General features: G+C 58.4%; 2 protein-coding genes across 5 annotated transcripts; both read right to left on the reverse strand.

Annotated features, from left to right (window-relative positions):
• Window positions 1-2,267: 2,267 nt before the first annotated feature.
• On the reverse strand, window positions 2,268-5,951 carry REM1 (RRAD and GEM like GTPase 1). The gene is made up of 4 exons (XM_054845267.1): window positions 5,490-5,951; window positions 5,189-5,271; window positions 3,818-4,022; window positions 2,268-3,639 (listed from the first exon to the last, which is right to left on the reverse strand). Exons 1-4 carry the CDS (start codon window positions 5,803-5,805, stop codon window positions 3,362-3,364), a joined length of 882 nt encoding a protein of 293 aa, XP_054701242.1. The 5' UTR covers window positions 5,806-5,951; the 3' UTR covers window positions 2,268-3,361.
• Window positions 5,952-6,515: 564 nt separating this feature from the next.
• On the reverse strand, window positions 6,516-15,237 carry C17H20orf96 (chromosome 17 C20orf96 homolog). Of its 4 annotated transcripts, XM_054845221.1 has the most exons (11): window positions 14,994-15,237; window positions 14,146-14,209; window positions 13,792-13,912; window positions 13,294-13,439; window positions 12,548-12,706; window positions 11,980-12,079; window positions 11,371-11,528; window positions 11,161-11,262; window positions 10,182-10,265; window positions 9,769-9,887; window positions 6,516-6,742 (listed from the first exon to the last, which is right to left on the reverse strand). In XM_054845221.1, exons 1-11 carry the CDS (start codon window positions 15,107-15,109, stop codon window positions 6,682-6,684), a joined length of 1,230 nt encoding a protein of 409 aa, XP_054701196.1. In that variant the 5' UTR covers window positions 15,110-15,237; the 3' UTR covers window positions 6,516-6,681. The 4 variants fall into 4 exon arrangements, with proteins under 4 accessions (XP_054701196.1, XP_054701194.1, XP_054701197.1 ...); XM_054845219.1 differs by having other exon boundaries at window positions 11,161-11,528; XM_054845222.1 differs by lacking the exon at window positions 14,994-15,237 and adding an exon at window positions 14,500-14,573 and having other exon boundaries at window positions 11,161-11,528.
• Between the last annotated feature and the right edge of the window lie 154 nt (window positions 15,238-15,391).

The following is a 15,391-nucleotide window of genomic DNA, read 5'->3' on the forward strand; positions in this document are numbered from 1 at the left end:
GCCACCGAGCCGCTGCCTCCTGCGCGTCCCTCTTGCCCTTGCTGGAGCAAGAGTCTGCTCAGAAGCAAAGACACCAGTGAAGACTAAAGATTGAGCAAAGTTAAACTGGTTTAGATCAGAGCCATGGGCAGGGAGCACAGCAGGGATTAAAAAGCAAGTTTTAAGTTTTTTTTAAAATGTTTTTCTCTTTTTTTTTTTTTTTAAAAAGAGGAATCTATTTCAGGACCGGGGATGATTCATAGTTTTGTGTTTCAGGCAGAAGGCAGATGGAGAGGCCTCCCGGGAGCACTGATGTGCCTCTCTGCGGGGCTGGCCTCCTGCCCGGGACGCTGTCCTCTCCCTGCCACCAATTCTCCCACAAAGGAGAAGGACGGGCACCAAGGGCAGCAGCACGCAGCCACACAGGCAGCATACCGCTGCTTCCCAGCCCGCTGCCTGCCATGGCCCAGCATGTCACAGCGCTACTGACCCCCTTACTGACTCCCTCACCCAGCCCCTTACAGACCCCTTTGGGTGCCCACCCACCCCCAAACTCCACCTTGGCTCAGGAACCCTTGACAAAGGGTGATGCTTCCCCTCCCTGCCTCACCCCCGCTGCTCAGCACCCTGCACCACAGCCCTACAGCACTATAGTCCCATTTTGGGCTTTGAGATGCGACACCCCCAAAGCCCCCTTGGGTGGAGATTGCAAAGTCCCTCTCCAGGAATCCCCCAAAGCTTCTCCTTTGGTTTTGGTTTCTGCCCAAGGAACAAGACCACCAGCTCTGCTTGCTTTCCCCCATGCCCTCCAGGAAGCAGAAACCTGCAACCCCTCCGCCGAGGGCAGGCGGGAGCAGAGGGGAGAGCAGGGAGTCCAGGTGTCCAATTCAGCTCTTCTTGCACCTGGTTAATCCTGGTTAACTGGGGCAGGAGCATCATCCTGAGCCAGGGTGGGGAGCCCAAAGTGAAGGCTGGCAAGGAGTGAGCTGGTCCTTGTGTTTCGGTGGTGTGGTATGTCCTTGTGCACAGGCTGAGGAAATCAAGCAAAAAATAGTTGTGTCTCCACAGCCCGTTTGAGCCAGGCTGGTGTTCGGGGAGGGCCAGGGCAGCCCGCGGGGCTGGTGTCCCAGCACTGCCACGTGCCAGCCAGGAGCCAGCGGGGTCCCTTGTCCCAGGGAGAGGTGAGCAGAGAGGCACATGCTGGGACCGATGGCACTGGGGGGGTGGCATGGGAGAAAATGTCACCGGGGAGCAGGTGGGACTGGGGGGAGATTGCACTGGGGCCAAAAGCCATCCAGGGGTGGAGGGCACTGGGGCAGCCCTGAGAGCACTTGCCGGAGGGACTGGGGACACCAAGCCCTGGCACTCACTACCTGCTCCAGGTGTGGGCCCAGCTGGGGCCGCAGGCAGCCCCCGGCCCCCCGTCAGCGCCTCCTCCTTCCTTCCGCCCTTCATTTCCCAGCACCTCGCCGTGGCCCCCCTTGGCCTCTCCTCCCACCCTTCAGTGCAGCCGCATTTTTCTGGGTTTGAGCTCATTCTTTCCACTCCCCTCTCTGCCGGCTGCCAACTTTCCATCCCACGGCCGCCCCCCCGCCTCCTGCTGCAGGGAATGCCGGCTGCAGCTGTGGGAGGGACCGGCGGCAGCCTGGAGCCCCTGTCCCTGGTGTGCAGCCCCCAGCCCCGCTGACGGGCACCGTGTGAACCACAGCATCACATCCAGCAGCGCCAGGAACTGGGGTGCGGGGAGCTCCAGGGCAGGGCTCCGGCAGAGCAGCTGGAGCCAGAGCAGCAGCAAGGAGAGAGCAGCAACACTGTGGTCACCAACGGGTCGGGGAGGCACGGATCAACAGGGAGGAAAGTCCAAGCAGGCTTCCCTGCTCCTGGGGACAGAGCCAGCAGGGAGAGGCCCTCGCTGGGGTTTGCACCTGTGGAAACACTGTTTTCCCACAGGGAGAGGGTGCTGCCCCATCCCAGTGTCCCCCTTGTGCCAGTGACCTCTCTCTGGCTGCACTGTGCCGGCCACAGCCAACAGCTCCCCATGCTTGAGCCGCAGAGCGAGCGGAAACTCCCGACCTGACCCGAGGAGGGAGGGCACCACTGATCCTCTCTGGCGCCGGGCCCAGAGCTGCTGAGCAGGCTACCACGCGGCATCCCAGCTTCTTGCCTGCAGTGCAGCCTAAAAACAACCAGCTGAACCCACGCAGCTCCAGCATCGCCTCCATGGGTGCCCGGGGTCACTCGCTGCTTGCTGCAGCTAAGCACGTCCCTTCCTGGCTGTGCCACGCTGCAGCCAGTGCCACGCTGCTCAGCCCCTGCCTCGCTGCCCCTTCCTGGGGTGCTGGGAGGCACCGAGCGCCTGGCTCCCTGCCCAGGCTGCGGTTCCCACGGTGCTCAGGGGCTTGAAACCTGCACCGCAGCAGAGCTCAGCCCTTCCCGGAGGCTTTTCCAGAGCTGACCGGGATCTGGGAGGTGCAGGGGGGCTGGGGGCTTCTGCCATCACAGGGGACAACACTGCGACAGCTGGGTGAGGTATCAGGACTTCCACCAAGGGCGGTCAAAGAAAGCTCTGGGCAGAGGCTCTCCCTGCCCCAAGATGTTTCAGCTGGTGAAGATGGAGCCCACCAAGGCCTGGCTGGAGCAGGAGATGGGTCCTCTGCCCCAGCTGTGGGCAAGGAACTGGCCTTGAATCCAGCCACGCGGCTCCGGGACACAGCTCCCCACGGCAGGAACCCAGCAGAGACTGGCACCTCCCTGACGCGGTTTATTCTGCAGATCAAGGGGTTTCCCCATTGCACCAGTAGAGAGACAGCAGAAAAACTCAGTCCAAGAAACACTGGTGCCAGGGACATGTGGCACAAAGCCCTGGCATGGAGGGGTCGGGGGTGCCAGGTGATGCTGCCGGTGCTCTCCCTGCCCCTCTCCCTGGCCAGGCTCCTGGATGTCCTCAAGATGGACACTGCTATGGTGCCCTCACCAGTCGCTGCTGCCCTGCAAAGGACAGGCACCACAAGCGGGACCTGCCACGCTCCCGGCAGCCTCCAGCCCTGCAGGCAGCCCTGCACCGGGGCACAGCCACCCCTCACCTCCAGCTCCCCGGGAGCCTCTATAATCCAGGATCCCACCACCCCAAGTGCCGGTGCCCATCCCACCCTCTGGTCCAGGGGTGCAGCCCAGGGGACCCAGCCCCACTTGTCCCCCCTCTTGGAGGGGAAGCGTCCAGATCCAGAGCACTCCGGGCATCCTTCATCACCGGTTAAAACAGCTCCACATCCTCAGCAGCGCTCCAGCCTTGTCTGGGCTCTCCGTGTTGCTGCAGGCCACGCTGCTGGCAGAGAGGACAGTCCCAGCCTGCGTGTGCAGAGGGACGGGAAGGTGGTGGATCTCAGAGCACAGACAGGTCGTGGCAGGACTTGGAGCGGACCTTGAGGGCTACTTTACTGCTGTTCCTGGCCACCAGCCTGTCGAGGAAGCGCCGGGCTCTCTTGGTGAGGCTCTCCTTGCGCTTCTGGCTGGGCGTGGGGTGCGCACGGGCCTCCTTGCCCCCACGGCGCAGGCGGATCTGCCGCACCACCCCCTCGAAGAGCTCAGCCACGTTATGCTGCAGAGCTGCTGACGTCTCGATGAACTTGCAGTCGAACACCACGGCGCAGGCACGGCCCTCTGCAAGGGAAGGGCAGGGAGGGGGCACAGCCCCGCTGGCACCCTGGGCGCTGGGGGACAGGCGCTACCACATGTGGGGCAGCAGATACACATCCAGGGACAAGGGGACAGATGGGGAAGCAGCTGGGCAGGGAGCCCAGGTGCAGGGTCCCCCCTGAGGGTCCCCACCACCACTCACCTTCGACAGAGACCTCACGGCACCGCACCAGGTCGGTTTTGTTTCCCACCAGGATGATGGGGATGTCCTCAGCCTGCCGTGCGCGGCGCAGCTGGATGCGCAGCTCCGAGGCGCTCTCAAAGCTGCCACGGTCAGTGATGGAGTAGACGATGACATAGGCGTTTCCCACCTGCAGGCACTGGCTGCGGTGCCAGCTCTCCTCGCCCTGCCACCACGTGAGGAATGAGATGTCACTGCTGTGCAGGGGCTGCTGGGATCCCTGACTACTGCTGGGGGACAGCAGAGCAGCTCGGTACTGATGGGACCTGCCAGCACACCCCACCAGCCCCCACATCATGGGGAACAGACATGTGGTCACGTTAATAAAATGCAGATTAAAAGCTCCTGATTTGGGGGGGGTGCTTGAAAGTTTCCTCCTCTGTCAGCAACAAACTGGGGCTGTGGGCTCAGCTTGACCCCGGGACCCCAGGGGCTGAGGCTGCACCTCCCAGAGCTGCCCACGGCATCATGGGCGCAGCACCCTGTGCGAACCAAGCACTGGTCCCTGCCAGGCAGGGTGGGATTAAGCAATAGTGGAAATAAAGGACCGTTGTTGGGGCATTGTGGTGCTGGGGCATCTCTGGACAGTGCAGCCACACGTGCAAAATGCAGCCACAGCCCACGCGAGTGCTGTGCCCACGTGCACAGCCTGGGCATTTGCTCCATCCGCACTCCCAGGGACTGGTCGCTGCCTAGTGTCACCCGCAGGAACACAGGGCCCCAGTGTGGAGGGAGGCAAAGGGGTGTTTTGATGGAGGCAGTGACAGCAATGCTGGCATTTCTGCCCAGGAGATGCCTCCATGTGCTGGGCAGAAGGAATGTCCCGTGCCAGGCTCTCAGGAACACCGCTGCGTCTGTTAAAGCACGTGTCCTGGCTGGCAGCACCACGTCATGTGGATTTGCCCAGTTGGTTCCTTCAGCCCTTTTCCCAAACTATTTCTATGCATTTCAAAGTGGGCTGGCACCACACTCCTTCCCCTCAGCCCCTCCTTCCCCCTGCACCTCCTGCGAGGGACACTGTGCTCACGGTACCTCGCCACGAGAGCCCCCACTGCCGAGAACACAGTGGGCAGCCTCCCACGCCAGGGGAAGGTGGGAAAAGAGCCGGTCAGAGACGTGACCCCAGTCCCTGTCTTGCCTACCGTGTGTGTCCTGCTCTCTGTTGAGGGCAGCCGTGAGCCCTGGACACGGCTGGGAAAGCTCTAGGGAGCTTCAGGGAGCTCAGGGGCCCTGAAGCAGCGGCTGTGCCCGTACAATGTCCCCTGGGCACATCCCAGCAAACCTGGCCCCGCTGGCAGCACAGGCTCCCCGCAGCGCCCAGCCCTGCCGTACCCGCTGCTCCGGCTCCCAGGTGTCCATCACCAGCAGCGTGGTCTCCTCGCCATCCACGGACAGCGTGCGCTCGTATGCAGCCACTGCAAGATGCCAGGAGAGCCCAGTTGGCATGGCACTGCCCAGGCACCAAGACTCAGCCCCAGCACTGGCTCCTCTCCTCCTTGCACATGGGTTTTTCCCGTCACGGGGCCACGCACAGAGCCCAGACACACGCTAACTTCCCACCACCTCCTCTGGGCCCCGTGGTGGGTGACCCTGCTGCAGAGGGGCCCCGACCAGTCCCCCACCGGGCACCCACCTCCGTGCTGCTCCAGCAGGTCCCGCTCCTGGATGCCGGCGAAGAGGTTGACCAGACTGGTCTTGCCCACGCCGGGGTCGCCCAGCAGCACCACACGGTACAGGGGCTCCCAGGAGCCGGAGGAGCCCGAGGAGTCGGAGGACCAACTGCCCCGGGGTGCCGCAGCCCTGCCACCTGGCTCGGACGCGGAGTGGCCGAGCTGGGGGTGGCAGGGCTCGGCCCGCGGCGTGGCACCCGGCACCCCCGGCCGTGGCAAAGGGGTGCTGGCCCTCCTCCGCAGGGGGCTCTTGCTCCCGCGCTGCGTGTTCAGGGTCATCTGCGGCACCGAGGGCAGCGGGGCTGGCAGGGGACGCCCCGAGAGGCCGGCGGTATAGATCCCGGTGCCCGTCCGAGCCGGCGGTAACTCGGGCACAACTTTCCCCGGGACAGGCTCGCCACCGCCCGGCCCGGGCTTTAAACCCCGGGAGGTGGAGCCCCTCGCTGCGCCCGGTCCCTCCCCCGCCGGACACACCCCCGCCCGCACCGGCACCGGTCTCGGCCGCCCTGTCCGGTCCCCGAGGTCCCCGCGGGGCTCCCGGTGCCGGAGCACGGCGAGATCGCCGGGGCGCGAGCCCTCAGTCCCGGGGAGCAGCGCGGGGGACGGCGGTCGCAGCGGGACGCCCCGGCCACGCCGCTGCGGGATGCGCTGCCGCGGGCGGGGACTCCGCCACGCTCCCCTCCTGCGTGGGGCAGGGTGCTCCCGGTCCCCCGAGCCCCACAGCCGTGCTCCCCGCGGCCCCGACCCCGGCCCGGCTCCATCTCGCGGCGGCGCAGGGCAGCGCAGGGCTCTGCCGCTTCGCCAAGTAAGGAGCGAGACGAGCCCAGGCCGGTCCTGCCCGGTGCCCGGTGGGGCTGTGCTCTGCCGGGACCTCACTGCCCTGCTGGGCCCCTGCTCCTTCCAAGGGACCGTGATGACGGGGCTCGCCCCGTGGCCCTTCCAGGGGACTGCAGGCCGTGAGCGCAGCACAGCCCACGCGGGTCAGGAATGACGGCAACACCTTTACTGCACCGTATAACCACATCAGTGAGTCCCCAAGGCGGCTGAGCAGAGCTGGGCTGGAGAAGTGCCGACGGGAAAGGAGGGCTCTGCAGCTCAGCACCTCACCTGAGCCCAGCCGAGCTGCGTGCTGGGTGAGTGGAGCCTGACCGAGCATCAGATGAGCGGCATCCCCTTGGCGGGGATGCTGAGGACCACCTCCGTGTCCGGCGTGCACCTGAGAGACAGAGAGGAGAGTTAGGAGGGGCAAAGCAAAGAGCGGGAGTAAGCCGCCATGCTTCGGCTGGTTCAGTGTGAGGAGGAGAAGCTCCTGGTGCAGCCAGGGCAGGAGGTGGGTGACTGCTTGGATGATCTGTGCAGCCCACCCAGAGTTCAGAGCTATCCTATCACCTGCATGGCAGCCCCGTTATCAGAGGGCACGAGGCGGGTGGAGGGAAGCCTGCCTTGTGACTGCTGTGACACCTTCTTTCTCTGTGTCCCCAGGATCCGGGACTGGATTTTGGTCGGGAGAGCCCACACACTTGTTCTGGGACACAGGACAAAGCAAGCAGATGGGGGAGCAGGGGGAAAAACCCTTTAAACCCCGATGCGGGTTGCCGGGCACAGCCCCTGTGCAGCACGAACCAGAGCCCAGCCCGACCTCCAGCTCACCCCAGCACTATTTTGCTTTTTGGCTTGCCCTTCATGGTCTACCCTGGCCACTAACCATTCTGACTACAAAAGAAACCAGCGCCAAGCCTGAGCCCTGCTCATGGCCCTTTCTTAGACCATGCTTGTGACTGAACCCTCTGCAAGGCAGGCTCGGTTGCTCACTGGCTTTCCCAGAGGCAGAGCCAGATGTAACCCCTGGGGCTCTGAGAGGGAGAAGGAATGAAATTAGCCACCCCTTGCTGTCAATCCTGAAAGACAAACAGAAGCAGAGAAAGCCCGTCAGAGGAGCCAGGTACATCTGCTTTCTCGCAGAGACAGGACAAGCACAGCGAGCTGGGCTTGCTCAGAGCTGCACTCATCCATCTCCGTCTCAGTCCAGGACAAACTGTGCATCCAGAGTGCCCCCAGCACAGGGCTTGGAGCTGCTGGTGAAATCCACCCGGGGCCCCTTGAAGCAAGAGGATTTTTAATGAGGGGAAACTGAAATGCAGATGGGAATGGATACACAGGGGGTTACAGCTCCTCCAGGCTCCACACGCTGCCAGCAGCATGCAGGGACCCACGGAGGGCCAGCAAGAGTCCTAGGCGCCTACACACCCTTATGCTTCCAGGCTGAACGCAGCTCCTATCTGATTTCGCTCTTTCAAGAAGAAAATCCAGTGTCTGGAACCAAAGGGTTAATTAGAAAAAAATGAAGGGCTGGTGAAGTCGTGTGAAAAGTTGCAGGGAGGTCAGTGGGAAAGGGCTGAGGGATGGGGGAGATGGCGGAGAGGGCTCTGGCACAGGCTCCCGCCTGTCAGGGCGGGTAAGCACCAAATGCCTGACTTGTGATGTTACAGAAACTTTCCACTTGGGCCTTCCTGCTATTTTTAACTCTTCTCCCAGTCACCCTCAGTAACTCCAGCCCTACCAGCTGTTGAGGCTAATTAATTCCCTTTTTTATCATTTTTTTATCGCAAAAAAATTAAGTTGCACTAATCCATCATGCAGTCGCTCGCCTCCCCCTGCGGTCTCCTGACACGTTCCAGGCTTTCCTTCTGCTTCGGCTCATGCCTCCACAGTGCTGCAGCCATACCTGGCTTCCAGCTAAAACCTAGGCCCTGGAGCGGAAGATCCAGCCCCTCTTGTCACCTGCACTGCCACCGGTTTGCTTGGCAAGCATCTGCTCACCCCAAGGGATGACATTTTCATACAAAATGGGGCCTACAAGCAAGCTGGGGAGGGACTGTTTACAAAGGCATGGAGTGACAGGACAAGGGGGAATGGCTTTAAGCTGAAGGAGGGGAGATTTAGATCAGATGTTAGGAAGAAATTCCTCCCTGTGAGGGTGGTGAGGCACTGGCACAGGTTGCTCAGAGAAGCTGTGGCTGCCCCTGGATCCCTGGAAATGTTCAAGGCCAGGTTGGATGGGGCTTTGGGCAGCCTGGTCTAGTGGAGGGTGTCCCTGCCCATGGCAGGGGGTTGGAACCAGATGGGCTTTAAGGTCCCTTCCAACCCAAACCATTCTAATCTATTCTATACTTGCAAACTAACCCGTGTGTGCATGAAGTGTGGAGGAGCTGAGGGGCTGGCCTGCACCTGCAGCAGCGGGAGCTGCTGGAAAGGAATGACTCTGTTAAGACATGTCTCTGCGCCAAGAACAATTTGTATAGGCAGTTGCTGTAAATAAACGTGCATATGCACGCTGTTCTGCACACAACTTACGAGTTTCAGGCTGCATCATACTCAAGATTTAAACACATTTGACCCATTCTTTCTCAGCTTTGTACCCCTGGTCAGTGGACAGCACAGAAAGCTGAGGCACCTCAGCAGCTCTAAATCACTTGTGAGTTGTCCTGTCCTGTGCAGAACCCCGCTGCCACGGAACAAGGGGCAGCTTTATGCCTTCAGCATATCATGGGTATGGCAGAAAATAGCTTGTCACAGCTGGCTGTTGGTATGCTTCAGCCCACAGACTTGGCCCATCTGGTCTGTCCCTGGAGAGGAGAGCCCAGTATTCCTGTGATCGAGCTGCCAAGGACCTTCTCCCCATCAACGCTAAGTGAGGATTCACCTTACGGTTTGTAATTCTTATATCCAGTATCAGCACAGCGCACAGCAGTAAGTGGGAGTGGGGATTACCCACAACATCCAGTCAGGAAGTAATTAGTTACCAGAGAACTGGGGCAGGGGAAAAAGCAGTGAGAAAGATAACAAAGTTTTGCCTTTTTGCTGCCAGTCAATGCCACCAACACATTTTTTTTTTTTTTACGTATTAGGGAAATGGCTGCCCGTCTTTGCTCTCACAGACTGCTGGTGCTATTTCACACGACCAGCAAGGTGGCTCTAGATGGGCAAGACCTGCCTCACCAGGGATGCTCCTCACGAGCCTGCCCCCTTCCCTCAGTTTTGTTTCCCAACCACAAAGTGAAAACAACAATAAAGTAAGAGTCAGTGTAGGCACTGTGGGTTTATACCCCGGGCTAGGTGTAGATTTAACAGTGATGCCTGTGGAAATGATGGGGTAAGGTTTCGCTTTGGCACTCAGTGGCAAAGACTCTGCAACCCAAGGCCGCAGGGAAAGGGCTGTGCATACCCACTGACCAGCCTTACTTTGGTCTGCGGAGAAGAACATCAGCAAAGATCAGCTCTTTTGGGTCTCTTGCTCTCTGGCGGAGTGTCTGGATGCTTCTCTTCAGCTCACCAATCTCTTCCTCCAGGTCCTTAATAATCTGAATGAATGACATTTCCAAGAGTTCTTTACTTTGCGAGAAAAGCAGGAATTAAAGTATAAAGATTTTGCAAACAGCAGAGCCAGAAAACATCCCTCGTGCAAGCAAGCCCCTAACAGCCTTCCTAAAATACCTGCCGGACTTCTCGTTCTCAGGGTGTCCTAACAGCCCACTGACTCCAGTGGAAATGGAAGGCAACATGCCTCACTAAGGCAGACAAAATCCTCATGAAGGGCAAGGGCTGAGGGTGGCTGGCTCTGCTGCACTGCACTGGTTCTTCCCCAGCTCGCTCACCTCCCTTTGCCTCAGTATTTCACGTTGCAGAATGTGATTGTTTATCACCATCTGCTTCAGGCCATCCTGGTGCAGCAGCATCTCCTGTGTGGGTGAAGAGATGAAAACCAGCTGAAGAAACTCCCCAGTAACCACCAGCACAAAACCCTGCCACTGCTGGGTGCCAGTGCTAGCCATGTCCAGATGTGTCACTCTTCAAGGAAATAATTTCTGCTCGAATAAGGTTTGGGTTCCAGCTCTAGAAAGAACCTGTCATTGAGATCACATTGTGCTGATCATGGAACAAGACCGAGGAACTCAAGAGATACAGTTCAGCTTCCCAGGGAAAGCTTATTAATATTGCTTGGGTTACTTGTATCACCTGTCCTTACAAATTCACCTGTAAGAGGGCACAGCAGCTCTATGCAAAGCTGGCTGTAAATCGAGTCAGTAACTATTATTTTCTTAGTGCTCTCAAGCTGCTAACCCAGGAAAAGCGCTAAGCACGTGTGAGCAGGAACCATGCGACAGCAGTTCCTCTTATTTTGGGAAGAATGACAGCAGTCCCTGCTCTGTAGCGCTGCGTATAGTTTAATCTCCTCATGAATTTATTACAAACATATGTGCACTGCCACAGCACTGTCACAGCCAATTAGTGAAGCAGCTACCTAAATAATGTAATAAAACAGGGACCATGAAAGCAGGGTGAATGTTGGGTCACAGTGCACTCACCTCCATGCGGCAAACCCTCAGGAGCGAGCCTGAGAATATTTCAACACATCAGACTACAGCAACAACTCAGAATACTTCCCATGTACCCTCCCAGCCTGACAAACAGCTCTGGTACGGCATCAGGAGGGGAGCAGCAATGGTCTGTTACTCTTTGGGTGCTGGCTGCACTGTACTATTCCTAATGGGCTATGTGTGGCAGCCCCTGCCTTGTCTCCCAGCTCCCAGAAACTGATCCCCCTTGCTGGGATGTCACATCGACTCCACAAACCTCCACGACTTTCTGTAATAGCGCCTCTTCTTCTGCCCGTGTTTTCTCTTCCAGTTCCTCCAAGATGGCCTTCCCCGTTTCTTCTGTCTTCTTTATCTCTTCCTGAGAATGGCAGGAAGCAGTGCACAGAAACAACAGGAGTGCTAGGCAAGATAACCATTGTATTCCTTCCTCCCTGGCAATGCTGTAGGGAAGGAGAGGTCTCAGCACCTGCTGTTGCTCCTTTAGGTTCTGGATGCTGTGCTGCAGAAGGACTATCTGGACAGCTTGTTCTGGATACTGCTCATCAATGTAGGTCCGCAGGATGCCGAGCTTGTCCTGGAGAACCTGTACCTTTGATGTGACTTCATCCAGCTGCTGCTGTAGCTCTAATTGAAAGTCAAAACAGAAAATCTCAGCCCAGGGGTTCCAGAGCTTCACTTCTTCACTGTGCTAAGGAGTCTGTCTTGCATTTACCTGAGCCCTTCTCTCGACAGAGATTACACACCCTGAGGGACATGGGAATGGCCACCCCAAGTCAGACCACCTTGACCAGATCCTGCCCCAAGGGGATGGTGCAAACCACTGCCAAGGAGGTAATTCTTCTGACCCCCTTCCCCCTCCCCGCCCCCCGAGCACAGGCTGCCGGATGTCACAGGGCTCTCTCCCTCCTGGCAGGTGAACGGGAAGATCATCCCCATAGAGCAAACGGGATTCATTTTCAGAAATGGAATTGTTTGACATTTATAAGATCAACACAGTGTCTTTAACCTAATAAGATGGAAAGCAAAGGTAACACGATTGTACAGACTGCATTTCATAGTAATGTGAGCAACTCACTTCCCAGATTCTTTTCCATTGTTTTTTCCATTTCCTGGAGCTCTGCCCTTGCTGTATCCAGCTGGTTCTGATTGAAGGTCTGCACCATTGCCTTCACTCTCTGCACAGGGAGAAATCCAGTCACTGCTCATTCCACAGAGCTCTGAAACATCCCCCTGCGCCATCCCTGACCTTCCTCTCACGTGCTGTTGTTTGCATTAGCAGCACAGAGGAATCCATTGCTGTGGCTGGTGCCAGCTCATGCATGGGAGCTGCTCTGGGGAGGGGTATGGTGTTTCAGGAGCCAGCTGGAGCCAAGGACATTATGGAGGGATGTATTTGGGGTGTTACAGGGGTGACTATTGTTGCCTGGGACAGTTACAGTCAGGGTGCTCTCTTGGCTTTAAAACACAGGCACAAAACAAAAGCACGTCACAGGATCTTTGGGCATCAGGACTGGGGATGCTCCAGTCACGTTCGGTGCAGTGGAAGGGGCCGGGCAGCACCTGACCCTTCTCCAGTACTAATGAGTAATAGGAAGTTCTGCATTCTACTGAATTGGGTCTGTTGGTCAACCCTAAAGCCTCACCTGAAGTACTTCATACTGCCGCAGCAGGGCCCTGGCTTGCTTGGCAGTGATGTCATCGGTGTGCTGGATGTCCTTAATCAGCTGGCAGTTGGTCTCTGCCAGGCGGGCACTGCACTGCTTCAACTCCTCAATAGCATTTTTCTTCAGACTGGTCAGATTCTACATGAATATGTGGATTAAAGCATTGTGGATTCCACCAGTCCCACTTGCCCCAAGTTTTCTCACCATCGTCTGCCATTCCTGTGACATTCCTGTCCCATGGTAATAGCACCAACAAGGCCCTGGCCATCCTGGCATCACACAATGAACCTCAGCCTCATTGCTGAGGCGGTCTGAATTCCCCCATACAGCACACCCCTGCTCCCACATTCCTTTTCACCTTCTCTTTTATAACCATCTTTCACCTACTAAAAGCTGTAGTCATGTCCTCCACCTCAACCTTTTCTTTGCCACACTGAGAAAATCTGATACTGACCATCTTTCCTAACACGAGTTCCTAAATCTCATCCCTCCTACTGCTACAGTCTGGATTCTTGGTTTCTCTTCATTTTTCTTGATAAACAATATCAAGGTTAGATATCACCAGCATTAAGCGGACCAGCATAATTACCTCCAACGTATTAATAAATAAACGTGCCATTGTGCAAGAGTGAGTCAGACCGCTAGAATTTCCTCCATAAAGGCAGCCAGGGTAACTGTATAGATTTGCTACTTACATCCCAGCACTGGATATTTGTTGCACGTACCGTGGCAATTTTGATCTCTTCCAAGGTATTAGCTAATTCAGCCTTCCTGAGTGCTAATTTCCTCTGAGCAAAACTTCTGTATTTCTCCTGGGATGATGATGTCTCCGAAGGCAAGGGTGTTTTTTTACTCAGCATAAATGCAACTACTGAAACAAAAAAAAAGGCCCGTGCTTATTTCACAGCCCAGTTTCAATGCCTTATATCTACTCTCTCCTGTCATTTGTGGCTGAGGGAAATATAAAGAATAACTGAGAGACTGAATTTAAACCTTCTGCATCCCCAGCAAAAGTTGCTTGCAATTACAGCCCAGGAGCTGAGCCTGCAAAGCACTCCCTGGTCTTTTCTAGTTCTCCCTCTTTATTCTCAGCATTTCCCCTTGGGTGATTTTCTTTTTGTGGCTTTTGCTGAACGTTTCCCAGCAGAAAGCACTAGGTTAATGCAAAAGTGGCACCAGCAGGCAGGGATAGCAGGATAGTGTGTAAAGGAATCTCTCCCAACCTGGTTTGTTCTTCTCCCCTTTCTTCTTCTTCTTGTCCTCATCAGTGAGTGGTGGCAAAGTCAACCTGTGGGCTGGAGATTTTCTCTCCTCTGCTGCTGTCTTCTGCCATTTGCTGTAATCCTAAACTCAGCATAACAGCAGCACAGAAAAGATGAGGAGTCAGAGGAGGTTTGTGAGCAGAAACCTCTCTGACTTGACCCACAGTTCTGACTCCCCTCCGCAACTCCTCTGGGGCTTCCAGGTGTCCCTTTGAGCCCATTACCAGCAGCAAATCTCAGGTCCATTTGAGAGATGCTGCATTTACAACCACAGTGCTGTAAGTGCCATAAACCCCATGGGAACAAGAGGCTTACTATTCTCTTGAACTCTTCCATGATGCTCAGGACCAGGCCCTGTGTATCCATCTCTGCGCAGGTTCTGGAAGGAAAAAGCGTAACCCCAACAAGGGGGCTGAGCCCCACAGCTCTGCCTGTCCCCACGGATAAGCCTCTGTGGGTCCAAAGTCAGAGCAGAGAGTCAGCAACAACCACCGGGCTATGGTACCCTTAGTGAACCCCATCTTCACCTACCTCTCCTGCCCCACGGGGAGCCCCCTCCCCATCCTCCTTGCCCCACGGGGAGTCCTATCCCCAACGGGGAGACACCCCCCCCGCACCTGCTCCTTTGTCCCATTGGGACCCCCCCTGCACCCCGGGGATCTCCTATACCCCATGGCCCCCCGCCGTCCTCCTGCTCCCCGGGGATCCCCCGTACTCCGCGTCCCCGTCTCCCGGCCCCGGGCCGGTCTCCATGGAGACAGCAGGCGGGTACGGAGGCTGGGCGGGGCCCGCCATCACGGGAAGGGCGGGAGGGGCGCCCCCTGCTGGCTCCGCCCCGGCGCCGCACGGCAGGAGCCCGGGGACTGAGGGGCGGGATCCACCGGGGGCAGGATCCACCGGGCTGGGGTCTGGGCCGGACCGGACAGCCCTGCGGGACGGGTCCCGTTGGAAGGGGAATCGGCTGCTTGTGGGGCCGTCGGGGCTGGGAGGGAGCAGAGCCCGCGGCGGCCCGGGGCGGAGAGCTCGGAGCAAGGCGGCCCCGGCACACGGCGCCAGCGGGCACGGGGCAGCCTCAGGGCTCCACAGAGCTGTTATGCGCTACGGGCATTGCCGTGCCAATGCCGTGCCAATGCCGTGCCGATGCCGTGCCAATGCGCACTCACCCGGGCCCGCCCGCGGGGCCGGGCGCGAAGCCTTGTGGGTCGGGGGAAATGGTCGGGCAGGTGCACGGTACCGGGGTCAAACGGGCGCCGCGTGGCGGGTGCCCTGGGCCGGGCATGGCCTCCGGCCACACCGGGCAGGAAGAGCTCGGGCAGGCGCCACCCGCAGGCCCCGGGCTGCCAGGCCCCGTGCAAGACTCAAGGCGATAGGGAAGCCGCGGTGGAGGGTTGTGTGGTGTTCCGCGGGCAGCGGGGCTCCGGGAGGGCGTGGGCAGGGCCCAGGGACGCAGACCGGGCTCGCCGGGCCCGTGGGAGGGCAGGCCCCGGGGCAGGCCGTAGTGCCCGGGGTAGGCCGCGGGCGGCGGCACGGCCCTAGGCCCCGCACGGCCCCCTGTTACCAC

The sequence above is a fragment of the Grus americana genome, chromosome 17 (assembly GCF_028858705.1).
Source record: "Grus americana isolate bGruAme1 chromosome 17, bGruAme1.mat, whole genome shotgun sequence".
Taxonomy (NCBI): domain Eukaryota; kingdom Metazoa; phylum Chordata; class Aves; order Gruiformes; family Gruidae; genus Grus; species Grus americana.